The sequence below is a fragment of the Chanos chanos genome, chromosome 14 (genome assembly GCF_902362185.1).
Source record: "Chanos chanos chromosome 14, fChaCha1.1, whole genome shotgun sequence".
Lineage (NCBI taxonomy): Eukaryota > Metazoa > Chordata > Actinopteri > Gonorynchiformes > Chanidae > Chanos > Chanos chanos.
In genome coordinates, this window is record NC_044508.1 from 11031441 (window position 1) to 11059416 (window position 27976).

At 41.9% G+C, this 27976-nt stretch overlaps 1 protein-coding gene across 1 annotated transcript; it reads right to left on the reverse strand.

The window, feature by feature from the left end:
• Nucleotides 1-1185: 1185 nt before the first annotated feature.
• Nucleotides 1186-27964, reverse strand: st3gal3a (ST3 beta-galactoside alpha-2,3-sialyltransferase 3a). The gene is made up of 12 exons (XM_030791452.1): nt 27831-27964; nt 26586-26734; nt 22746-22793; nt 20729-20771; nt 19786-19878; nt 15980-16074; nt 12930-12993; nt 12423-12518; nt 12045-12231; nt 6103-6249; nt 4060-4206; nt 1186-1491 (listed from the first exon to the last, which is right to left on the reverse strand). Exons 2-12 carry the CDS (start codon nt 26701-26703, stop codon nt 1378-1380), a joined length of 1152 nt encoding a protein of 383 aa, XP_030647312.1. The 5' UTR covers nt 26704-26734; nt 27831-27964; the 3' UTR covers nt 1186-1377.
• Between the last annotated feature and the right edge of the window lie 12 nt (nt 27965-27976).

Below are 27976 nucleotides of genomic sequence, written 5' to 3' on the forward strand. Positions count from 1 at the left end.
ACGAGACAGATCTGGACAAATCAGTGCACAGGCAAAAAAAAAGCAAAAAAAAAAAACAACAACTGCATTCACCTAGAAAACAAACAAACAAACAAACAAAAAACTACAGCACCTGCAGAAAACCTAATTTCTGTCAGTTTGGTTGACAATGAAACACATCAGCAGTAGTCAGAACGCGCCAGAAGGCAAACAAGGGGTTTGATGGATTCTTTTCAGCCAATGAAAAGAGACCAAGTTAACAAATACAATTTTATTTTAATCATCTTTTTTTTTTTTCCTCTTCTTCATTTGTCAAACACTGAAACATATTATGCATAAAATATGAGACAAATACTACTGATTCTTGAGCTGGTGCAAGTGGCTCTTGGAGGAAACAATGGCTTTAGCCACCCAGCATCAACTGTAAGGGAAGAAAACCCTGCTACAGTCCTGCTCACAAAAGAGACAGGACTCGGCGAGAATTTGGAGAGAGAGAGAGAGGGCGAACAATCGTCTGTGCGGTGTCACTGTGAAAAGCCTGAGATTAAAAGCCTTTGGATTTGATCTGGATCAAAATCCAGGTGAATGACTACACAGAGCAGTGAGGTGGACAGCACAAACAATCCCAAGCTCTCTGCTGAGAACTCCTGACACACGGTGCAAACGGCTTTCGACTCATCGGCCCATCCAGGCATGAGCTCCTACACTTCCTCTCACGAAAAACAAACAAACAAACAACAACAACAACAACAACAAAAAGACGTTCTCAAGACACTCCTTCCCTCCATCTCCGCTACGAGTAGAAATAATGAACAGCAACAACAAAACAGAACAGAAGGAAAAAAAAAAAGGAAAAAAAAAAAAAAAAAGCATCATCCAAGTGTCCAGATCTTTAAAAACCGATTAAAACGTGCAAGAGGACGTGAGGAGTTTGGAAACGGCTGCAACTGCTCAGCTCTGCGGCGGGAGGAGAGCAGAAGGCGCCGCGGCCGGACGGACTGTTTCCTGCAACGGTGCAGCTATAATTTAAGAAAAAAAAAAAATAAATAAATAAAGAAAAGAAAAAGAAAATACTGTCTTTGAATGCTGAATACATTCGAGGAGATATGGAGGTGCAACACCTTCCCGAGGTATGTTTGGCACTATCTGAGCTGCTTCTGTACTCTGTTTTCTTACCGGGTTCCGTCTGGATTTCTACCCTGCCACTGCCAAGAGCATTTAAAAATGATAGAGAATCCTTAAAATCAACCATCCGGTTCCCAATTGTCCAGAAGGCAACACTGCTATATACTAGAGGGAAAACGTGACCATCAACACAGCAGTGGGTAACAGCATCCAGAGGAAAGGTGGAGAGATCCCTCTCACTGATTTCCATCCCTATGCTTTTCTTTCATATCTTCATTGTTTGTTTGGTTGTTGGTCTGCGATGCCATTGGTCAGGTCCTCAATGACTCCTGCTTTCACCAGTTTGCGAAGGAACTCCTTCTCTTTAGATATGTTGTGTGTCCATGACTGAAAGTGAAAGAGAGAGAAACACAAAGACACGTAAATATTTAGATGTCAGGTGTAAAAGCTGATAGCAACAGTATTGTTACCTGTGGCTTTTGATGATACAGATGTTTGCGACTGAGGAATAACACACACACACACACACACACACACACACACACACACAAAAAAGCAAGTGAGACAATGATGACTTGAATGGACGACCAAAAGCAAATATGTTATTGGAGACCAGAGCTTCTGCATTGTCAATATAAGTGCTCTCATGTATGGAGTAGGCTTTGAAATCGAGAATAAGAGACAAACTTCCTGTATTCCGGCAATGCACTAATAAAAGGGAGAGCTTCCTTACGGCTTGAAAGGTGGAGAATGAGTCACTCCCTGGTATCCTGTCAGTGCCAGTGCAGTAACTGTGCATGTCAGAATGAGAATGTAAGACCATAGAGTAAGGCGTGTGTGTGTGAGTCTTTGAATGTAACGTGCTTTGTGTGGGCATGGCCAGGCACACAGAGACGGCAGGAGCTGCAGCACGATTGAGCTTATCCTCGCTGATGAGCAATATAGAGCAGAGGTCAAAAACAGCGGTGTCTAATGCAAACATTCCTCTCAGCCTCTTGAGTAATCCTTTCACTCCATAACATCTGCCTTTCCTTTTAAAGACTGAACGACAGAACACGAGATACAGCGTTCAGCGACGGGACCGATGCACCTCCACGTACGCACATAAATAAATAAATCGAAGATAACGCGGGGCTTCTCAGGGGAAGGTCCGACAAACAGAGAGCGAACACAAATATGAACATGATCTGAGGATCTGGAGAACATGACAGAAATACCACGAGTGCGCGGATCCTTCATTCATAAAATCCGCTCGGATTTCATTCTAAACAAGGGCGATAATATTGGTTCACCAACTGCATGCATCCCCCAGGCAAAAAAAAAAAAAAAAAAAAGTGCTGTATACTTATTCGGGTTTAACAGAGTCGCTTGATTTTGTAGCAATTTATGTCTTACAAAACATCCTAATGAGACAGTTTCATGCTGAGATCATGGCTTATAAAAGCACAACAACTTGTGAATGTGAAACACGGACGACTTGTAAACAGTCCCGAGCGCACTGACCAACTGGGCAAAACTAAACAAGAGGAGCGTGGGCAGGAGGAGGAGGAGGAGGTGGAGGTGGAACAGAAAGGTCATCAATACTTTATTTCCTCATTACTGTCACGACTAAAACATTTAAAGCCATCTGACTGTTCCCTGTTGTAGCAGAACCAAGAGGGAAGATCCTTCAGCCAGCAGTGGGATAGTGGGAGTCCTCATCCTCAAAGCCATAAGATAAGCGGGCTGGTGGGAGGTCTGGGTTGAATAGCATGTTCTGGTTACCTGGGGAAACAATAAGTAGCTCTCAATAATACATGGCTAAAGGTCGGAAGGCCTGGGGAGCAAAGCGACTAACGCGGCGGTGAACTGAAACACAAGGAGGAGAGGAGTCTCAGAAGGAGGGGGCGAAGAGGAGGAAGGATTGCGTATCACGCAGGAAAAAGGCACTCGGGTCCTGTCGTGTGTCTACACAGATTGATTAAATGCTGTGTATATAAGCAGCATCTATCCAGAAAGATTGATTACAAGTTGTGTACTTAAACGCCGAGGTTTCGCCCGTTCTGCGCGTATCTTATCTCCAAAACCTTCTTTCCTCGAGTCAAGGGCGCACTCCTGTCCGACACACGCCACTCCTCTAAACGAGGAGATGCGCGGCGCTATCGCCAACAGAACTTCGACAGAGAGCGATTGATGTGGAAAAAGGTCAGTGTAAACGTCTGCTCTGGGAAAATCTAAACACTTAGAAAAGTCTCTAGAAAGCACAAGGAGACAGACAGCGCACACAGTTGGCAGTGGCTCATGAGCCTTAGAGGGGAAAGGTGTTCCTGGAAAAGATCGCAGAGCAGCCTTTGTGTAGTCATTTGACCAGCGTGAGCCAATGACTCTTCACGTTGGCTTTGGGATTCCCTACTGGTGGAAGAAGGAAAAGGAAAAGCCTGACTCAAGTGAACCATGTGACATGACTGTGACTGCAAATAAGGCACAGAAGAAGCCTGGCTCAGTTTCTTTTGGTCTAGTAAGGTGTCAAGCTTCTCAAATGTTCAGGTTTTCATTAGGACAGAGGGTACAGACAGTTTCTTTTGCTCTGAGCCTGAATCTCCCCTGTGCGTCTCAATAAATTCAAGTGACATTCTGTTACACGATAAGGAGAGCGGGAACAGCATCGCTGCTTCTATCCCACTCAGGAGCCAAAAGGGATATTTGAGTATTTGAGTAATCAAATACCGACTGAGTGGATATTGGGGTTGGAATCTCATTTCATCAGATATTAGCTCCTCGCTCTACAATCATGGCACACAACGACTTTTCATTCTCTTTCAATCTTCTTGGTGAAGAAGTTAACAGAATCTTTTTTCCAAATGTCGTACCGGGTTGGCTGCATTATTGAATAGCTCTATGTTCTATGCAATGGTGTGGCGGAGGTGAGTATGTGGATGGAGCAGGCGTGAGGAGGATGGTGTGCGTCAGCGATACCTCTTTGATGGCAGACATCCTGACCTTCTCATAGTAGTGCAAAGGGGCATGGGGGGTGTTCATGTCGTAGCCGAACCCAGCTACTGCCACCTCGTCACAATTGTGAAGGGCCATTGTTATGGCGACGGTCCCAAGGGTGGGAATATTCTGAAACAGATGAGACAAACAACAACAATTGGTCACTGCTGTTGAGCTGAAAATCAAACAAAATCTAGGAGCAAAAAAGGGAGAACACAGTGGAACATTCATGTCTAAGACTTATTCATGGATATAAAGTTAAGGAGAAGCAACTTGTTTATCTGCTCAAGAGTCTTTGAACCCACTGATAGCAAACAGAAGTCCTTGTTAACATTGGTTACACATAAGAGAGGGACAAAAATCACTCCCCTGTGGAGATAGCTACATGTCAGCAGTGACTGGCTTTATCAGCTCACTGTGTGAAGGTTTATTTGCTGTGGTGAAGGTGTACCTACATTCACACACAAACACAAGCATTATCACACACACACAGTGCTGGGAGGTGACTGCTGAAAGGTTTATCGCCACGAAACTCCCTGTGACACCACTCATCCAGCTCACAGGTCTCTCTGCACTCTAGCTGATAAAACACAAACTGAACTGCATCTTAGGCTTGTGACCAACGATTTTCTGTTCTCCACAGGGACAGAATATTGAACAAAAATGTCATTCTATGTGAAAATTACCAAAAAAATTTCAGGATGTCTTTTTTTTTTTTCCAAAATGCAACACAAAGAAAATATCTGTGGAGGGGGGTTTATTATTACAAAAGTGTAGGCTATTTAAATCTAAATGAGTTTCACAGAAATGTGTCTGTGAAGAAATGCGCTTCTGAAAAGTACCATGTTTCTCTCACGACACTGCAGTTATTTTATGCATATATCACAATCATATGTCACAATCCTTACAGTGTGCTCATTAACACGAAGGCTCAAGATATGCTTACTATGCCTCGTCTGAGAGAATATTACTGTTGAAAAATGTGAAATACCTCTGAAGTTCCATTCAAGTTTCAGTTCAAATTTTGCTTATTTTTTAGGCATTTTATAGTTTACTCTGTACAGACCATTCCTCCCATTAATCCAACTCTTAACCAAAATCAATGTATAGTAAACACTCCTATACAGCCTACAGGATTGGTGTAATGTATGTTAAAATAGGACAAGGAAAAGAGCAAAAATGGGTTTTGGAGATATAATTAAAAATGACCCCTGACTGCATCTTCACTGTACCCTACCAGAATCAACGGGGTAATTTATACGTTTTAAATTACGATTGTTACTTCTTATATATTGTTTTGAGTCTGACACTCTGAGCTTGTTTTAGTCATAATAATGGAAAAAGTTGGATAAAGACCAAAAGACTGTAAGTGAGCAATGCACTGATAATTGACTACCCCCAACCACCCTCAACCCGATGACCTATTTTGAATTAGCCATATTCTTCCTCAACAATCTCTCTAAATGTGGATGTGATACAAAGCAAAAGAAAGCTTTGTTTTGTCTGTTTACTAGTGCCCAATTCCCATGTTTCTATTCCGTCGCTTGCAAGGCCCCCTCACTAGCCATGGACGACCACATGTCTTCTCTGATACACGTGGAATCACTGAACACTTCTTTTCACCAGACTGAGGACTTTTTTTTGGGGGGAGGCAGTAACAAACCTGGAGGTTCACGCTATGTACCCAAGATCCGTCCACCGCTAATCTAGAGCTATAACCAACCAGTGGGAGTCACTGTTGCAGTAGCAAGGAGACGATGCCCTGCCAACATTCCACCTGTGAACTCTGCCAATTATGTTCTTGTGGATGTCAAGAATGAACACGCCAAATCAAAGCGTCGCTAGCGGGACAGGAAGCCATGTATCCGCGGTGGTGAGTTTGCCTCTTCTCGGCTGCGCCACCCGGGTGCCCCAAGTGCCCCCCCCCCCCCCCCCCGAGCTTTCATATAACGTGATCAAGCTCCCTTCAATGAGATAAGAATGATGGAGAATTCCACTAAGTGATGTGTCACGTTGTATTCTCACCCCTTTTCCCATGAGGCCGTTGTTGTGTGGCAGACCAATAAACTTGAAGGCAGCTTCCTGGATGAAGTATGGGTTAAGGATTCGCATGTCGCTTGGTTCTCTTGGCACGTAACGGGCCACTGACTTCCAGAAGCCTTCTGTACCACGCTGAAACAAAAAACACGAAAAACAAAAAAAAGAGACAAAATCAGTGACAGTGTACCCAGAACTGTCTTTTCCTTCATAATAAATGTGAATTACAGACATTACCAATGCTGGAAGATCCAGAAACCAAGGCTGATTTTGCAAGCCTTAATTGCTGCGCGTTTAGGAGCCAGTCTACCTCTGAGAAAAGCCTAAGTGATGCTGATACTCCACAGCGAGGCCAGTCAAACCACTGCAACGATAATCACCTGTCTAAATAAGCCAGTGTTGCTTTTGATATTCAAAATAAAAGGTAGAAAACACAGCATGAGACAGAGTAGAGCTCTGGCTAGTTTTGGCAACATGCCGGAGGGCAAGCCAAGAAGGGTCCAAATGTGACTCCAGACTTTTTCTTAACCTTAGGCCTTTCTAACTGCTCTCTCACAGGATACAGAACTGGACTTCCACCATGCTTTAAGTTGTTCTAATGCTGGCAACTGCAAGCTAATAATAACAGTAAAAACCTGCATTACCATTTCAGCTCGCTTTGAGCGGTTCAGACATTCAAGCCAGATCCAGAGGCAGATTTATGCTTGTGTTAGTAGACCTTAACAGTATTAGTTGGGCTTTTGTTTAAATGAAGTAAATTCTAGAAGCAGAATGAAAAACCCCTTTGGAAGAGCGTCAGACGCTAATGGAAATTTATCTCGCCTCTTCCTCCAATTGCCAACAGATTCTCTGAGCAATGGTTAGCTCCACACTACAAATAAATAGAGTGTAATTGCACATCCTGCACAAACCACTTGATTTGTTTTCTAGGGAGGGACAATTTCAAAATTAAGAGAATATGCTGAAGTCTTCGTAAACAAGAAGTTTCACACAGACAACCTGAGCGTGTGGTTTTCATATCCTAACGAGGTGATAAAGTGCAAACAAACAGAGGATATAAGAACCACATGTAAATGCTCAAATACAAACTACCACATGCCAGTGACATATGGCCTGCACTCTGAGTTCATAAGCATATCATCACCTCAAAGTCTGGAGGAAAAAAAAAACAAAAAAAAAAACAAACAAAAAAAAACTAAGTTAGTTTACAAAACTTTCTTTGGATGAGTAAACTGTCGGATGACAAGGCGTGAAGGCGTGGAAGCACAGTAACTGAGGGAAAAAGAAGCGTCATCAGGAAAATCAGCGCCTTAGGAGTGGGAGAAGCAGGAATGGGGAGGAGTGGGTGTGTCTGTTGATGAAGCATCCACAGGCATGAGAGCCAAAGATGAAGCTTTGAATGGGTTCGTATTTGTGTGTGCGCGTGTGTGTAACTGAGTGAGACAGAGGGAGGGAGAGAGAGAGAGAGAGAGAGAGAGAGAGAAACAGGACATAAAAATGGGCGAGTCTGAGGATGGAAAATGTGACAGAGCTAGAGTGGCCAGATGAAAGCAATACCTACGCAGCAGCATGGAGAAGAGAGGCTGGAGCGTTTTAAAAAGCTGCTGAAAAACAAGAAGTGCAAACAAAGCCGAGGCAGAAAAGGAAGACCCTATATCAATATACCCAGAGGCCATTAAAGTAATTAGGAGTGGTTGCCCATGCATTCCAGACTGGTTCGTCAAGAGTGGTTACTGGGATACCTGTGTCAGATATGCTTTAAATAGTCCCGTAGGCACAACATGGTATGGATGGACTATACGGCAATGGCATGGCCGTGCGCCAAAGGCTTTGCCACTTGAATAAATGCACGTTTATCACTGTCCCATGTGAAAGGATCCCTTCAGCTCGGTTCCAGGCCTGGAAAACAGAAGGAAGCTGAGGACAATGGGACGATGATGTCACTGAAAACACTATGGAACTTAAAGCGCCTTTCAGAATACACAATATTGACCGTGACCCTCCAAGTATTCCGAGAGCTATTCTTAGGAAGTTCGAGACATCAGTGGAATGTCTGGCGCAGATTCGGAAAACGCAAAAGGTTCTTTGAGTGCCCTGTGATGTTCGAAGAATCTCCTGATCAACACCAGAGCACGTATGGAATTTCGTATTCTGTTCTGAAGGCTCCACGATAAGCAGATCCTAGACAAATGATGACTGGTCATATAAACCTCACTTCAAAAGAAAGTCTGAAAATGATGATTTCCATTACATAGCATCTCCACACTTGGTATAGTTTACTCCTGCCACAGTGTCAAACCTGAGATACATAGCACATAACTATACTGATAAAATGTAGCTAAAGTAGTGTGTTTACAAGACTAATTGGAGGTGTGGTCAAAAACGTGTGACAGGTCTACACCTATCACACACATCTGCTTCTAGAGCAAAGTAGAAGCCCAATCAGTATGGGCGGCAAAACAAGTGTGATCATTCTCACAATGTGTAGCTCGAGCTCCAGTATGTGGGGGAGCTAAAGTGTTCCATTATTTAACTGAAATGCACTTGTGCTCATATCTTCAGCGCCGTTTCCTTATGAATCGTGGAAAGCTCTTTCATTCAACTCTTACACCCCTTGGGTTCAGGTCTGGTCAGTCCAGACAGCTTTGGCAGAGAGCAGGGTGACACAGGATGGGAAATCGGACAGGTCAGTGACCTACTCCCAGACAAAAAAGCCTCCGTATGAGGACACGTCCACTCCGTATGAGGACGCTTTAACCAACTTGCTTTGGTTGAAAAGAATTTCTGACATTTACCACAAGTCTCTGTAGTGAGAATGACCTTGGGGCGCTTAGAGCAGTGTGGGCCCACTTTTCCCACTTAGTGAGTAAGACATGAGTGTAATTTGTGTTGAGACTGAACAATAGTTTCACTCAGTCTGTGGTTCTGGAGATCACAGCATTAGCTGTTATCTCTACAGCATCTGTCCTGAGTTCACGGATACATTCACCCATTCAGAACTAGTGACAATTGTCTCAGTTTGTGGTGTGACTTGAGGGATGACCTCTAGATCTTTGACACTCAGCCCTCCCCCCGCCTCTGTGTCTGAGCTTCTAGATGATGATGTAGCGTAGGGGTTAATTCACATGACTGTCCAAAGAACACACACATCATAGTGAAGGAAGTAGCTTGGGAACATTCTGGAAGAGTGTGGCCAGTCTTACGAACAAGAAATGGCTTTTTAAAACTACCTATCAGGCCTGTTAAACAATGTGGAAGAACACTGAGAACAAGATGGATAATAAAACATGGAAAATTGGTTTTCTGAATATGAATACTCATTTGAAGCGTAAGACAAAGGTTCAAAAAGCACTGGATGAATGTTCAGGAGGCACGTTTAACGCGAGCGGAAAAAGTGCCCTACAAATATGATGAAACTGGACTGACAAGACATCCAAAGCGGTGACCAAAAAAAAAAGAAAAGCTGAGCGGAATACTTGCATGGCAGTCATCCTTGACTGGCTACTCACTGAACTATCACTGTGTGAAAGCTGAGCTGGGGACCACCTCTGGGCCGTCGATACGCCTGTAAGGCCAGGTGATCCCAGACTCTTATGTCCTGGACGTCTATGGTAATACTATAGCCTTTGTGCCCGGCTGACAGTCAAAGAAGAACAACAGCATCCACTCTCCGCCAAGACCTACAAAAGGTCTAACATACACTGCCCCACAGCAGTGAGGTACATCAAACTAAACAAACAACGCAAAGAGCATGGGGCTCCTTCACTGCGCTGTATGTTTGGGCCACCTGTTTGTGCTTACTTTACCGTGCAGGAGTTTTGTAGCCCTGTGTTTGAAGCCTTTTTCAAAGACAAGAAAGGGAAATAAATGCAAGACTGACTCCAGATAAGCAGCAGCTCTCTCCAGAACAGCAGAAATGAGCAAGTCATTAAATACACTGTATCTGATCTCAGATGATTTATCAGAGACGGCCTACTTACCATTTACAAAGGATACTGAACGAGGAGACGAGGCTGAATATAACACAAAAGTGAGAAAACCCCCCCCCCCCCCAAAAAAACCCCGGTCTTTCAAAACTGCTTAGCCAGAAATTCAGATATGATGACACACAATTTAGTCCGGCCTTTGGGTATGCTGGCTGATAGATACTGAGTTCTGCTCAAAGCAAAGATTGAGTTCTCTCAAAACTCTAAAAGTTTGAGAAAGCTTTTACCATTTGGGTACAATCGCAGACATTTTGAAGAGGGATTTTTGTTCAATACACTGAACTGAGTATAAGGCTTGCTACAAGTCAGCACTGTATCTTATGTTTCCTGTTTGGTTGATGGGAAAAGGTACCCAGGATACAAAGCACTTCCTATAATACCTTGATTGACGACTCAGACTCACTCAACTGATCCATCTTTTCAAAGATGTAGAGGGAAGCAAAAGATCCACTTTGAAGTAAAACACTGCGAACGGATGTTGTATGGCATTCCCTCAGGGAGCACACAGTGGGTTTTAGTGGCTGAACAGAGGGAAGGACTCCTTAATGGATCTCACACTGGCACTTGAAACCATAATGGATGATATGGACATGAGAGATGTGTTTCTTTTGAACTAAATCTGGCAGTTGCCTACATTTAAGGACAGAATTGTGACCACATCTAAAACTGAATGGTAGCATGCATAGCCTGCGGTGAACTCCAGTAATCATTCATGTGACGAAGGAGACAGATTCTACTCATTTTTGATTTAAATGTATTTTAGCATGGGAAGATTAGTGCTTTAAGGAGCCTTTTAAAAAAAGGCAAGTTCGTGTGTATTTCTAAAGTTCGGGATTGTCCTTTGGTCGAAATTCATCCGAGCTGTAACTCAACTACTGTTTAGTGTTAAGTTATTTCACTGGTTTTTCAGGGTCAGCTAAAGAACAAAGGTTGGTTACAGTGTAGCATCCTGACTCCCCAGATAATGCAGCGATACCCTTCCATCTGAGTGTGCCACAGCAACAGTGTCAGCTTTCCAACTGGGAGAGCTCGGACTCATGGAACGGAGAATGCCAAAGCCAGGTGTGCAACTGAGCGTTCTCATTATCATTCTAAGATAATGCAGAGTGAGAAAGAGTGTGTGAGAGAGAGAGAGAGCTGCTTCACTAAACTCCCAGACTATCCTTTCAGGAGATAAGCCAACTATTCACCCTTACAGACCTGACAATTAAGAAGATCGCTAAGTAGTTGTCATTCATCTATGGGAATACTACACTACCCTTGAGACAAAAGGAACCCCCTTTAAGACAACCAAAAGGCCAGACATCTTCATTACAGCACAGAGAAAGAGAGCTTTCTTTCTAGTGACTCCACAATGCCTTTAAAAATCATACGAGTCTATGGAATTAATCTGCATGGCAGCAAAGCAAAAAGCATACAGTAAGACCATAAATGTAATAAGAAATAGCTGTTTTAAAAGAAAAGGTGGGTGGACATAGCAATTTTTTTCTTTTTGTAAGTGAGCACAAAAAGAAGAATTACAAATACTGGGAAAGTTGGAGTTAAGACAACCTTGAGACAGCTTTGCTACACTAGAGTGACGAATCATTGATTATGTTATCATCCGCGTGCTAACACTTGTCCTGAAAGTTTGAACACACACAAATTCATCAGCCAGCATTTCACGGATAATGACAGGAGACAAAGAAACATTTTCACAAAATGTGAACCCTCCCTAGCAGCCACTGTACATGTCAAAAAGAAAAATGCTCAGGTACCTAGGAGGAAACGTAGTGGGTGGTTAGATAATACTGTAAAAGTACAACGAGAAAAGAAAAAAAAAAACCCTGAAAGGATTCCAAATAGGGAAAAACTCCCACAAGCATATGATGTTCCTGTTTACAAACATCATCACTCAGCACCTGCGTCCCATCGCCCCCTATTGGTGAAGTGACGCGGCCTTACCAGCTTCTCTTTGAGGATCACATGTCGTAGCCATTTGAAATCCAGCGGTTTGAAGGCGGAGAGGACGAAGAGTGAGCTCTTCTCGTAAAGCTCGGGATTCTGGATGGCCCCTTCAGGATATGTGATGCGCATGGTGGTCTTTGACCCGACGTCTTTCTCAAATCCCCTCACTGGAGCTTCGTTTAACCTGCAGGGTTCAACAAGTAGGAGAACTTAACCCCACGTAAACCTGCTGAAAGCTACTAGAAGATTCTTTTTTTTTTTTTTTTTTTTTTTATTGTTGACGAAGCAGGACACGGTGTAAAACATTTGTGGAGTTTATGAAAATGACACAAACACTGCGTGACATGACCAATGGGGGCCATGGCAAGTACTAACCTTACAACCACGTCATACTCATCAATCCTGGAGCCCAGGGACTTGTTGAATAAAATGCCTCCATTTCCAATGATAATGCACTTTTTGCAACTCAAACTGTCAAAAAAAAAAAAAAAAAAAAAAAGTACTACACATTAGTAAATTGTCCCTAAATAACCTCTACAGTAATGATCTCACTGGATGTCTACTTTTCCACTAATTTTACTAATAAATGAGCTTCCTTTAAAAAGCAAAAACCCTTCCAAGATTGAGGTCAGGCTTAAATAAAATAAACCGCAAGTTTTCAGGTTCATCCCCTGATGGTCCCCTATCAATCCCACGTTTCGGTTCATCGCTGACTAGTAATTTACTGCCACATATCTGCCTCATCTTCTTACATGCAAACCTCCTAGCATGAGTCAGCAAAGCACAATCACAAGACAACAAAAGCCTTAACCTGTTGCAGTGTAGTTTTGTTGGGGTTCAGAGGCAAGGGGTGTGCGTGTGTGTGATAGATGGCTCACGTACCTGTCCAGCTCTGGGCCAAGGCCATAGCTCTTTGTTACAATTAAAAGAGATTCAATAATGTTTTCTGTAATCAGGAGAGAGAAAAAGGAACTGATTAGAAACTGATGAGCGTGAAGACCCCCTAAATCCACCACCATGGTCAGATTCACATGATTGGAAAACAGAGAGAGTGATGAATGCTTCAGAGACTGAGCCAGAACCTGGGTGGCCTAAGACAAGGGGATACAACTCTTTGGAATGGCCTGCCAATGTGGAAAGCGCAGAACTTTGGCATCTTCCTGGACTTAACGCAGGCTAGTCGTACAGAGAGAAATCCCCCCAGACAGAGGAAAGGTATGTCTAAACAAGCGCATTCTCTGGCTGCCACGGGCAATCCTCTGCCCTGTGGGAATGACGATATAACAGGGCCTTGGTCGGCTCACAATGGAACCTTCTTCCATGAGGGACGTTTCCAAAGACTTCTCTGAGACTCGGCAAATGGCTAGGCCCTTGCTGTTTACATCTCTCTTCATCCTCATCAGCATGTTATTTTTAGGGAGACACGAAAGCTTATTGCCCGACTGGGACACAATCTTCTTGGCCTAATAAGCGCGACGGGAGCTCTGTATGATATCCAACAGAAGATGATGAAAACAAGATTTAATGGGAAATAATGGCATGAAATTAAAGACTGTAAGCACGACGATTCTTGTTAATATACAAGCGACCAAGTGTTAACTTGGGCTTTAACAAATCTTGAGATGAGGTGGAGATGCTACTGTACATCAGAACCAACTGTGCATACAAAACACTATAAAAGCATACAGATTTAGAAAAACCTCAGACAAAGCCAATAAGGAAGACTCAAGGAAGTGCTAACGGTTCCATTCTGTCCTGGACATCTGTTCCCAAGCTATGAGGTAAATAGGAATGAGTGACGTGTCACACCGTGGTCCACTTATGATTTATATACTTACTGATTTCACATATGCAAACTGACACTTTAATCAAGCAAAAAAGGAAGTTACAGGATTTGTCTCTGTGTCTGCCAAACCACATTAAGACATGTTAAATCAGCGCATAACATTTTGATGGGCGTGGTATCAAAATCAACAAGCAAGTAGTCAGGCGATGAAGGAGTCCCAGAGCAGTCGGTGATCTCATATCCACACGTCCGGTGACATCACAGCCCATTAGCTTAGGCCTTTCGTGAACTTTCCAGAGTTGCCCTAAAAGGCCATGCTCTCTAAAATGCCCAGTGACGATCTCACGTCACACATCAAGAATCAGCTATGACCACAAGAGGTTTGGACATACCTTGCTGATTAGCAGAGGCAAATCACACCTCCATGTTGGGTTTTAAAACACAGAGTGAGCTGCATTAATTTAACAGGATACATAAACATGTCACCCAAGTGCTCCTGAAGGTATTTAAAACAAAGCAAACCCTTCAGTATGAACCTGGGGTGTGAAGGACATGAACTGACTAACATGCAAAAGGGGCAGGATGCATAAATACAGGATGTAAACGATTGTTGCTGTACAGTGTTAAATGGGGCTGGGCGGGTGAGGGGGTGTCGTCACGGGAAAACCCCCAACACATGCCCTTTCTGATAACTATAGCTTTAGCTGCTTTATGTCAGCAAAATACATGTGTTCCAAAACTGGTAACTCAGGAAGTTCATTTTTTTAATATAAATTTGTGTTTCATAAATTGACTAGGTGATAATAAGGGGAGTTTTTACCTTGTTATAAGTGTGAAACATTACACAAAAGTCACATTTTAGTACTTTCTTTAGTCACGCTTAAAATTTTTTTAGGTGGAGCAGAAAATCTAAGTACAATTTGTAATTGTTATTTGAACAACACTGCCTGTGCTTGTGAAATAGAGAACACATACTTGTTTTTTAACGGTTGAAAGAATTGGAACAACAATGCAATCAGTGTTTTGCTGGACTCAATTGATGACAATAGGTCCGTAGTCTTATACACAGTATTAACCTTTGACCAGATTAATTTTTTTGGTTCTCATATGTACTGAACGGTTTGGCACAAATACATACATCATGCCTTTAGCAAATGGAAACACAATCGTATGTTTTACTACTACTACTTTCTTTCCCATCCCTATGAGAAATATATCTTCTTGTGCTATGTGCACATGGAAACAAAGAACGCTGGCTGATTTAACAACCGGCGAATGTTGTTGTGTCTAATGCTTACTTGAACATAAATTCCAGGTTACAAAGAGGCCAAGGAAATCATCCTGAAGACAGATATATTGTTTTAAGGAGATCTGGTCACTGTGCGGCACTGGGATGACACTGCCTTAAAAATAGTCTGTTAAGAACCAGACTGTTTACAGCAGCAGTTCCACAGCCTAGCATGGCACTCCTTCTTTTATTGCAAATTCCAAAGCACCAAAGGGGTCGGCCTGACATCGGTTCTGCAGCTCTGCGTTCGATTGTTTTGTGAAATTTGGCAAACGCACAAAAATGTCGGCATTAATGAATGTGTGCCTAAAAAACCATTTTACCAACTTCAGTAAGATTTATTTATGTACCCAGGTGCAACTGAAGTAAGCAAACAGGGTGTGTAAATCCTTTAGAATTTAACTATGCCTATCTACAGTTCTGGTGGCTGAGCACAAACAGTAGAAAGTATGAATACATTGCAAAGAACTCTACTAATTATAAAAGTAAAGTATTGAACAAGGAATACATTAATATGGACCACAGAGTCCAATCCAGACTGAATTTTCTTTGCTGTTTTAAAAAGTTTTCTTCTGGAGTAACTGGAGTGAGGTTTGTGCTCTGGCAGCCTGCTGACTGTGCAACATGGTGAAATAAGATGATTGTGATTAACCTGATGAAGATACGCTGTTCACTCAGGGATCTAAGCCTTGCTCGCGATAACATTTTATTTGGGTTGGCTGCCCAATCGATCTCATGGTCTTTAGATGTAAATGAAGGGTAGCAGTGACGGCTGAAGTCTGTTCTTTGAAATGACCAAATTCTGAAGTGAAACCAAATGCTAACAGTTGCTTGTGCAAGTAGACGACTGATTCCTACCTTGAGTTTTGAATCCAAAGGGAGGTAAGTAATTGCTGATCTTTGACAGGCGTCTAAAATTCAGATCCAGGAACATGGGGGCTGGTTTCACAAACCTTTAGAGGAGGAGAAAAAAATAGACCACAAGTTAAAACTAGTCACAAGTACCTGCCCATGAGTAGGAATCACACCAAATCCTTCAGCCCTCATGGGAGAATGTGAGATGTATCGATAAAGGGCTGAATATTTGAGGGGATTATATGGTTTGTATTACAGGTAATCCACTGGTTGTCGGTATTTTTATCAGAAGGGAGGTTCATGCCTGAACTGACCTTGCCTACAACCAAAAGATGAAACATGGGGGTAAGGACGAACGTTAAGCTCCATAATGACCTAAACCTCACACCAAAGGCCTGTGGTCAATCACAAACCATGCTCTGAGGGTATTTCAGAAGATGAGGATATATTGAATATGAATATATAAGCAGGCTTAGAGCTAATGCTCTATTATATGAATGTTCCATGAGCGTACATTTCATTTTTTTTTTTTTTAAATGTCCTCAAGAGCTGCTCTATTATCAGTTAGCTAGACCATTAAAAAAATGTCTTTTTGTCTTACAAGAGTGCATTTACCAGAGTAAAATCTTTTGAAAGTTCTCTATGAAGAGTTCAGTGTTTTTAACGAAAAAAAAAAAAATCCCACTGAGCTGATATTTACAGTAAATAACCAAACTCATGTTACCAAAAGATCATCCTACACCTATTTGAAATGAACTAATTTTTTGGCTGTCCAGATGCATTTTGTCTCACTTCTTCCAGCTATGCAGGTGCATTACTGAGCTCTGTGGAGGAATACATATCACGTTCCCCCGTGAACACCATACAAAGTACCAGACTGGGGCACTGTTGTCCATCTTTGGCCCTTCAGCATGAATGAGCATGACAACTGGTTTTAGCCACGGGACCAGAGGCCATGTACATTATATTGCAAACACACACTGCAAGCACTAAGCAATAAATATACTACAGTGTCGATGCAAATAGCCACCAGAGCTCCGACAGAGCCCTCTTAAATTAAAAAGTTATTTAATATAACACAGACTAATCAGCATCCTAAAAAAAAAAGAAAAAGAAAAGAAAAAACAGCTGAGTAATAAAAAACTCAAAACATGAATAACTATTTATATTCATTCATCAATAACCCTTCTCCTGCATATGCATTCAGAGCTTATTGGAAAATTCATGCTTGTTTTTCCAGTATGCCCGGATTACATCTGAAGTCAGATTTGGTTAGAGCACTTTCGGGGCATGTTCAATAATGCGTGTATGATGCAAATTATACGGCTAACTAAGTTTTGTAGGTTTAGTGTCTCAACAAACATTTAACATGTAATGGTCTATTTAATGCCCACATCTGTCTCCACTTAAAGGCATTACCTTTGAGACATACAGCTACAAGGCCCTAAACTGTGGCCATACTGAGAAACAAGAATGGTGGCGAAGTTGTTTTTGATCTGCTGCCAATCTAGCAGGATCCCTTCAGTCATTCCTCTCAAACTTTTCAAGAGATCCTTTGAGAATCAAAGAACAAAGCATCACTCCAATGTTCAGACTAATAACAGACTAACTATAGTCTCAACTTCCTCAAAAGATACATTTGGATGGTTTCACATGTAACAAGCCCAGGATGTTGAACACCGGCACCATTATAGCTCTAAATGGTGTTTTGTTAACCCTAAAAATCAACATGTAAAGGAAGTTCTACACAAACTGTGCTATCCGTTTTAAACAAAATATAAAATCCAGAAAAAATCACGCTAATAACCCTCACTACAAATAGGGACACACATGCAAAGGGAAAGTCTCTAATGAAGAGATCAAATGCTTTCCTACCCTTCTTCATAAGTCAAGCATAAGGAGATAAGGACCATTCATCATTGCACTGTAACAGTAGGACATGCCTCACTGGCTTTTGGGGAATTAGGAGACATCACTAGTACACCGACATCAGGCCTCTTGGACTACAAACAAAACTTGGACAACCTAAGGGATCCACTTATTTACCACCATGTCATGATAAATACAAAGAGGTTTCGTTAACATCATTGTTCTCTAATAGATTTGGTGTTCAACTGTATGGACAATCTTGACTGACACATATATACAAAATACATATATATATATATATATACATATATGATATAGCTGTATCAATTTTCTCTTTACTTGAACAACTAGGGGAGAATTTGATCATACTTTGACATCCAAATGGTTTTCATAAAGACCGAAGCTCACCCTTTCCTCTATAGCAAACACATTCAGCCAAACTTTCAAAACAACACAACTTTAAAAAAAAAAAAGCAAAAAAAACCCTTGAATATAGTCCAGCAACAACCTGCTTCTCCTCATTTCTAATATCATGTAATTAGTGGCAAATTAGGTCAGATTTGGCTGGATCTAACTGCTGTTAATCAGCAGAAGTTGGATTAGTCTGAAAAACAATTAACCAGAGCAGGTATTTGGGTGAGTCTCAATGGCCTCCGAGACTCTGCAACTGCCAGGGCCTGCAACTAATCAACTCTAAAGCAATTCGAATTCAGGAAACAACAGTCTAGGACCAAACTTTAGCTGTGCTTGATCAACAATAAGTTAAAGTACCTGATCAGAAAAAAAAACCCAAAAACAAACTATTTTTAAGGTACCCTGACAGTTGTACTGGCCCTGGGGCAACAGTTCTGAGGATGTTTCAGTATCCTGGTGGATTTAGCCTTGCGTGCCTTCAATATGTAATGAGACCAAACAAGTCGATTATGCCTTGGGCTCTCTCTCACGCACTGGGACGGTCCAGGAGCTGAGTGGACCTTAAAAAGATGGTACAAGCCATTTGAGAGGCGCTCCTGTCCCACAGGGGCCCTGCATCAGCTGCAGCCTCCTTTTTTTAGCGTGCACTAAGAAAACATACAAGGATGCACACTCATTTCCTCTGTGAAACCTTCGCAAAGTCTAAATTATTCAACAGCAGAAACTGGATCTCTCCTCATTCACGCCACTCTGAGTTTCTCTGCCGTACGGCTATGAGATTTACACGCAAGGGGATTTCCGATTGAGTAACGGGTTAAAGACAAACTTACAAGAGCCCTTTCATGTAATCACAGGCCAAGTATGACTACCACAGAATGACAAATAGATGGCAGTTAAAGGAGGCTGGTATTTGTACAGGAAAACAAACAAGCTTTGTCATTTGCATTGTCATAATTGATGCCCTAAAAAGAGAAAGCTTCTTCTACATACAGTTTCAATGTAAGACAGTAAAAGATTAATTTTGAGAGCCTTTGAAGTTACCATTCAGCTTTGAGGTGAATTGATACAAAATAAAAAAAACATTCTCTGTACAATCTAGTTGCTGGGAACAACAGAGAAGTGTCAACGCTGACAGTCAAGATAAAGCAAGTCAGTAAAGGATCAGGCAGTTCACAGGGCTGTTCACCATGGTGTTCTCAGGCGTGTGACCCCTGGTAAAGATCTGGGTCAGGTGATGGTAAGGACAGTCACATGTCCCCTCAGGATAGGTTAACCACACTTAGTTAATCAAACACCACACACAAGAGCTTGTTGATCCAGCTCATGAAAATGAGGTCACAACCAGAGCCGACTCTGGAAAGCACACTGGCTCCGAATACACGTGTGTATCTGTATGTGTGTATGTGTGCGTCCTGAATAAAACAGATATGCATACTAACACCTGTTGGTGTACGACAGCCAACAGTCTCTGGCAATGATGAAGCCCACCGAAACTGAAAGAGTTATGGGAAATAACAGATTCTCACTTTGGGTAGATGGAGGTCATCTTGGCAGCTGCAAAATCAGGTTTACAGGCACCTCTACTGAGATTTCCATACTTATACATTAGCTCGACTGGACTGTGGAGAAGAAAGAGAGAGAAGAAAAGGGAGAGAGAGAGAGAGAGAGAGAGAGAGAGAGAGAGAGAGAGACAGAGACATCAGGCCATGGTATCAGCAAAGATAGTATCAGTATTTTAGGAAAGCAGCAAATTTTACAGCAAGTCCAAATTCCTGGAAAATCTAAGCAAGCAACCCCCTAAATGTATCATTCCATTCCCCGGTCCCATTTGAGCGCCCGTGTCAGAGAGCTGTGTGGTCTTTTGGAAGAGTTTATGAAGCACCAGCCGTAATGTGTCCCCACTGCCGAGAGGGTCCAACTCATGACAAGTCACATTCAACAAAAACCTTACACAAAACGTTCAGCAGTATCAGTCGTACTGTGTTTATTTTACATAGGCTCTCTTATAACTTGTTGATTGCTGAATTTACACAGGTGGAAGTAGTTGGAAACGTCTTCTGAGGATTTATACGCGGTGATTCTAATTCCCCCCCCCCCACCTTCTTCACTAAAATGATCAAGCAGACGTTGTAAAATCATTAGGGGGGAGACGGGACGGAGTGGCATTGGGCGTCAGCTGCTCCTTAATCGAGCGTCTGCGGTGTAACTCTGAAGAGAACAGTCAGTTCAGTGTCCCGACTGCCGCTCGAGCCTTGATCAATCACCCTTTGCAAACAGCTCCTTTAAACCCCTGCCAGTCATCACCTATTCAACCCTGCGCTAGGCAAATAAACAGATTGCGGGATAATCAAGAGACAGGAACAGTGGAATGGTGTACGGAACAGTCTGACAGAGCTTCAAATGACAGTTACATAACACACACACACACACACACACACACACAAAACACAAAGACAAAGCAGTACTTACAGTTTGCCATCCAGCTTATGCAGGAATCCCTGTTTGTCATACACTGAAGAGAAAAGACATGAGTTATGAATAACAGGGAGGCTCCATTCACCGATGAACAAGAACATTTTCATATGGGCATATTTGTTATTTTAAGAGCTTTGATGATTAGGTATTCAAATAGAAACAATCCTGCAGTGAAATTACACACACACAGTTAGATGTGACACAATAGCCGTCACGGCCTAGAACGATAAGTCGGAGGGGTCTTCATTGCGGTTGAATCTTAAGCATTGCTGACAGTTAGGTTAGTGCAGAACTCAGCATACAAACTTTAAGCAAGACAGCCAGACAGTCTTTTAAATCTAGCATGATGCTGACGTGCGAAAGGATACTAAAAATTGCAATGAGAGCTACAGCACACAGAAGCTATTATTTAACCTCTTAACACTTCTAAAATCAACGTTATACTTCTGTTTTAGCAAAAAATACACAGAAGCATTGGAGAAGTTTGGATTTTTTTAATGAAGTTAGTCATGGAAAAATTGCTCGCAAGCAAAAAAAATTAACTAACAAATGAAGCATGAATGTGGTTGGAAAAGACAGTCCTAAATAACAGGATTCAATTAGGACATCAAGTCTTCTGGAGAGTTCTTTCTACTCTATGAGAACTAACCAGTGGAACATGATACTAGCCAAATGTCACAAAGGTTACTGTCTGTTATTCTAAATGAACAAACAGAAATATCTATCCAATGCTTGACTTGATGAATTTGACCTATTAGAGTAGCAGATGTTCTCAATAGGAAACTTAAGGCACTGGTCAAAAATCTTCTGCTGATGGGAGATGCAGGTAACTGGACACAAATAATCATCGCACTCTGCAGCACTCTGATCTTTCAAAGTTGATGGAAAATTACATGGTCCATTAACATGTCCAGCTTTCTGCAATGTCTTCTCTTACTTTGATCATGCAAGAACAAAGCAAATGCATTTTTTTTGCCAAAAATCAAACCCTGCAAAGCGTCACACGCAACACATTATTTAGTTGGATTAAAGAGTCCTCTGGAACAGAAAATATAAGCCATGAATAAAAATAAAATTAAGCAATAAATAGGACAAATTGTTTTGTCTTTCTTTAGCCTACATAAGCATGCAATGCAGCTCAAATCCAAAGCATCTGTCCATCCTAAATGTTTTGAGCAACAAACACACCCTCAGTTTACTCTGTCCAGCGGTCTCAAAGTAAAGAGAAAGAGACAGATTCCTAATCATATCATAATCTTGTAAGAGAAACAGAAAAAAAGAGAAAAGAGAAAAGAGAAAAGAGAGAGAGAGAGAGAGAGAGAGAGAGAGAGAGAGAGAGAGAGAGAGAGAGAGAGAGGGAGAGAGAGAGAGGGGAAACTGTCAAACAGAAAGAGTGGGGAGAGATAGTAGCATGGCGTAGGCGAAGAAAATGTAATTCTGCTCCGATGGAAAAGGAAGCGAGACTTGGGGTTATGTGTCGGTGAGTTATTGCAGCCTGCGGATGTTTGCTGTGCAGCAGTCATGTGACTGCAAGGGTGTGTTAGCAAGGATGCAAGAAGACCTAACGGTCTTACAAAGAACACTGTGCTCCTGTTCACGGATACATTCAAGAATACTCGAATACACAACTGCTATACAAACACAGCATAAAAAGCCTAGGATGACTTCACAATTCAGTTAAACACTTTCAGGCACAAGGAGGAGGCTATCAATCCACATAAAGCTGATACTGTCTAAGTGTACTGTATAAAGCTTAGGTTATACATATAGCTTTATCAGTTATTTACATTAGTTGATTTGCTTGTGCAAACAGAAGCACATTTTCAGTCTTTGTAGCTGTATTGGCAGTAGAGAATCAAAGTTTGCATTGTAGAAGAGATGTTGGGAGGTGGTTTAGAAAGTGCTGCACCTGTCTGTCTAATATCTGATTTGGTTTTCCGTATGATTCAGTTAGCGAAAGCTGATGATCACCTCCCAACATGACAGATACAGATACACGGCAAACCTATACCTGAGGCTAAATATCGTCCCGCGCTGAATAAGCTATCCACTTCTGATTCTGAAACACAAGAGTAACAGTAAAGGCCCAAAAGCAGCAGGTCAGCAGGTCTGTGTCAGTGAGTGGGTGATACGAGCCACAAGACCCCAAGTTCAGAAAGATGCCAAAGCGCAACGTGATCCTTAATGTACAGACTGGTTTCAGGAAAGTTTTTAAAATAATGTTAGAATCATTCTTAACAAAATGCAAGAACTATCCTAATAGAAGCACTGCTGAACAAACTACAGGTTCAGTGGTCTAGGGCCAACATTTGGTGTATGGACCACTTAAATGTAGAGTCAAAAGGACCAGTATGTGTGTATGTAATGCACAACACATGTATAATTTGTTCTACACTGAATAAAATGACACCTGTGCACTTATTTTCTTCAGACTGGGAAATGCAGCACTAGTCACAAGGCAAGTGTAAACTGCATAAATGAAATGATTAAACTGATAACTACTTGCAGCCTTGTGCCTTCGAGGTGCAAAGGCCTTTGTGAATGCCTGTTCATTTCCCCCCCCCCCCCCAAAACTGTCCACCTCGGGTGCACGGTGGCGCAGTGGGTAGCGCTGTTGCCTCACAGCAAGAAGGTCCCAGGTTTGATTCCTGACCGGGAAGCCAGGGTCCTTTCTGTGTGGGGTTTGCATGTTCTCCCCATGTCTGCATGGGTTTACTCTGGGAGCTCCGGTTTCCTCCCACAGTCCGAAGATATGCAGATCAGGTGAATTGGAGACACTAAACTGCCCCTAGGCGTGAATGTGTGCGTGAGTGTGTTTTTCTGTGTTTCTGCCCTGTGATGGACTGGCGACCTGTCCAGCGTGTTTGCCTGCCTTTCGCCCAATGAGCGCTGGGATAGGCTCCAGCACCCCGTGACCCTAATTAGGATAAGCGGCTCAGAAAATGAATGAATGAATGAATGAAAACTGCCCATCTCACTCACTGCACCAGCAAGCGATACATGTCATATGATATATCCTAGAGATATTTTATTAAAACAGGCTCGCTGGAGATTACAGCTCCATTTTCCAACTGGACCGGATCAACGCCTGTAAGCACACATGCTATCTGAGGCAGGAACAGATAGGTGCTTAATGTTTATTAAAGAGAGATTAGTCATTTGATACACTGCTTCAAAAGCTGGATTTTGCAGATAACTGGCATTTCCCAGTTGTCTGTTCAAGCCCTTGGCAAGCTGCTTATTTTTGTCCATTTATGGGAGTATTATAAATGAGCAAAAAGCTGGAGAAACATCACAGTACCTCACATTTTCAGGGAAGAATACTTCTGGACATGTCTGTTCACCAGCATTAATGGTAGACTAGCCTATTCTAAATAGGCTCGTAGCACAGCCAATGTATTTCAGTTTACATAGCAAATTATGATCTGCACTTCAGCATCGTACAGGCCAGCTATGCTGTAGCCGGACTGAGTGCCAAATACATCTAGTATGACCAAAATTTGACACAAAGTATTGAAATATGTCTAAGCTCTTAATGAAACACTTTTATGCATATAGGTCATAGATAAAAAAAAAATCCACACTAAATCCCAACGCATAAAAGGAAAGAATTAGAAAACACACACACACACACACACACACCTTTGACCTGACAGAGTAATTGTCCTTGGAAAAGCACTTGGCAGCTTGTAAAACAAGCCTACGGTATCTGGATAAGGACCATTTGATATGACGCACCCCAAAAAAACCCCACAAACAGAAAAGTCCCACGTCCACTCCAACGCAAAGAGGTTAAGGTGCATTGCAGAATAATCAGACTGGGAACTGAAGTGTCAGTATTCTGTGGCTTTCAAATACTGTTACAACATTTTTCAATCGAGTCGCCTATGAGGCTTTCAGATTATGGGGGAAAAAAAAAAAAAAAAAAAGTTTAACGCACTAGGCTGTACTCTGTTTGTGTGAAATTGAAGTAATGGTTGATTTTAATATCATGGTAACAACTGGCTGGCAGACAAGAGGCTGCCCCTCAGGCCACTGACTCTGTGTGTCTGCCAACAAAACAGTTCAGTCAAATTGCTAACAAATGCTGATATGCCCGAGGTACCTGAATCCTTTCTCCTTTGAAATACACCATTTTAATTTGAAAAACACTTGACGTGCGGTTGAGAGAGAACAAGGAGAGAGAATAAATAAAACTCCGCAGTTAATATTAACATCGTGAAATTACGTATTAAAATCAGAAGTGAAACTTTGCTTTGAGCTATTAACACTAAATCATCTGTTATACCTGTCAGTCATCTTTCAAGCTCATGGCATTTTGCGAATTAGATTTTAAGGGCTGAGAATCAGATAAAGTGATCTGAGACCCAAAATACACGGCCAAAACAAACAGTTATAAATTCAGCTCCATTCTCTGAGGAATTTGTCTTGCAAAGTACAAGAGTACCAAATATTCCTGCAAACACTTCTGTAATGAAAATTCCTTTTGCGCAAAAGGTTAGGTCAGATCCACTCAAAATGCCAGACAGAAGAGCAGAGAGGCAACACCTGTTTCAGATCATTTCAGATCATCCAAAACTGGCAAGGGGCAGGAGTCACGGAAGAACAGGCGCCCCGACAAGATATCTTAATAAATTCGTTAAGATTTTCAACAGCAGAAATTTAAAGTTTGAGAAACAGATGAAAATGGAAATACACATAAGAGTACGAGCTACTGACTAGAAACAAAATGACAGCAATATCTCCTGTTTGTAAGAAGGCACAACAAGTAACACAATTCTACAAGGTTCTAAGCAAATTTAAGGAAGTAAAGAGGGTATTGTTCCCTTCTGAACTTGAATGTTCCATCATGTTGATGGAATATAGAATGCTCCTGGAGGTTTCAGACACTGCTGATAACCTGAAAAGGCTTGTTTTCCTGTGAACACACAGCCTCTGTTATGATCGCAGCAAACCTTATTGTTTAGTGCAAAACATTATGGTTGCACTCGCAGGTCAAACATACTGCTTTTCTGAGCTGGTTTACTGTGCCCCAGCTAGAACCTGATAGTGTTTGTTTTAAGGGAGGATTTAACATTGATTAACTTAATGAGCATTTGAGGAATAAAAACATTCAGTGACATTTAAAGAAGGACATGAGACTGGCAAAAGAGGGTGTCTGGAACTTTGCAATGGCATGGCCTTTCATTTCAGTCTAACTCTATGTTGGACACATTCACTTGTAATATGCCTACTAATTCATCCATTAAGGAAGAGCTTAGACTCATACACCCTTGGAGACCACCGGTATACCGCAACAAACATCCCATTCTATCTGCTGGTCTACTGGCTCCCTCCTCTGGTCATCCACAACACCACTTCACCGTTTCGGTTAACACTGAAGTAACACCTGTGCTGCGGTTAACTTTTGAGTCAACTGTGGTGGAGACAACCACATTGGCCTTATTGCCATCCACATAATCATGCTCCTGTCCTCTGAAAGGGTGCACACGTGCAGCATCTTCCTTAATAGACGACCCACCAGTGAATAAGCTGAATGAATCGAAGATAGACACAGTTCAACCACCGGAGTAAAAATACAGGTAAAATTACCTGGAATAAGAATCACACGATATTCAGTTTCAGAGAAACTTGTTTTATCATTTAGGAAGGAAAAATCAACAACAGCCAACAGTGCTCTTACAACCACAAATCACATAGCTCATTTTCTCTTGTTTGCCAGAATTGAAACTTCCTGTCACAGAGTTGTTGGACTGACTGTGTAAACAGTTTCCTGCAATGAAATCCTCGAGGAGAAGCAGCCAAACGGGCCAATGTGCTGTCAAACGACAAAAAGACTAGTGATACTCACGTGACTTCTGGCCCCATGTTCGTAGTTTCAGCCTCCCAGAGGAGTAGAACAGGAAACCCAGGACAAGCATGGGACAAACCACCAGCATCAGGCTACGTGTCGGCTTCATCCTGCTCATTTCTTACATGGTATCAGCAGAACAGAATTACCTGACAAAACACAGTGACTCAGGGTTATAGTTAACCCGAGACAGAATCACCATTAAGTTAAAACAAACTAAAGCCCACGTTGAATACTTATGGTGTTCTGTAGCAGAATGAAGTTTGTGTGAAGTTTGTAGCAGAATTAGATGAGGAAAGATGAGGACTACTGACAAGAGTTTAACATGCTGATAAAGTGTAGAATTCTAACCGAGAAGCTGTGGTGTGGATCTAGCATCTTAACTGGTGCGTGAGAGCTGACTTCACGTAGTTCATTTTTTAGTCCATGCACGCTTGTAATTGCATCTGCTTGTAATGACACCATAAACGACTACCAACGGATTAAAATAAAATTTGACAAATGAGGCCCGGTTAAACTCGAAAAATGTTATGGTTTGGGGGCAGTGGGCTACCAAAGTGGGTTAAATAATTGTTAACATTTGAGATGCACGGGCCTTTCCGGTTACATTTTAATGGCTTGTACCATTAAGCTCTTTCCCAGGGCGATGGGCCAATAAAAACACAAAATAATTATCACTTATTTATGATGACCAAATGATAGACAATCTTCCAACAAAATGTTTTTTGAAGAATTGAGCTATATTAGCCGACACGAAGTGGGTTAAATGGCAAATATTCGTCTGCATTTGATATGAGAAAATAAAACACAGCCGGGTAAATGCATACACAATAGGCAAAAACGTGCCTGCGGTGTTAAAATAACAAGGTAAAGAAATGTGGCGAATTTGAATATGGACCATGTCCAGTCCTACCTTTCCTAGCTGTTTGGAGCTACACTCGGATACCGTACCGTTAGTTACCCTGAGCTAAGGGAGAGTTTAAATTCGTCCGTTATATATTTTTTTTTCCAACCTAACCTTACGTCAGTTTAATCCTTCATACCTATACTTGCAGACACTCTGGACCAGAGAAAAGCGGATGTCAAATCGACTATGTAAAATATAATACACTAATAAGGCAAGATCGATCATTTCATCAACAATTAAAATCCATGTTACATTAGTAATATATCTACTCAATGTTAGCTTAGTAGCTAGCTAGCGTTCCTGCAGTCGTAACCATGAGCCTTCCCATTAAACCTTACCGTGTTCTGTGTGGTGGCGTTCCTTCCAAAAAGATGCAGAAGGAATTTTAAAAATACATAATTACAGGGTATCACGTTCGACAAAAAGATAAACATAGTGCTATCTAGTTTTCATAGCTGAGTAGTTCATTACAACCAAGATCTGC

What these genes read in the sequence shown, in the direction of transcription:
- st3gal3a (XM_030791452.1), bottom strand. Translation starts at nt 26,703, where the DNA reads ATGAGCAGGATGAAGCCGACACGTAGCCTGATGCTGGTGGTTTGTCCC. An exon ending in CTTGGCCCAGAGCTGGACAG is followed by an intron (nt 12,519 to 12,929) that starts GTACGTGAGCCA and finishes TTTTTTTGACAG; the next exon opens with TTTGAGTTGCAAAAAGTGCA. An exon ending in GAGTATGACGTGGTTGTAAG is followed by an intron (nt 12,232 to 12,422) that starts GTTAGTACTTGC and finishes TGAACCCTGCAG; the next exon opens with GTTAAACGAAGCTCCAGTGA.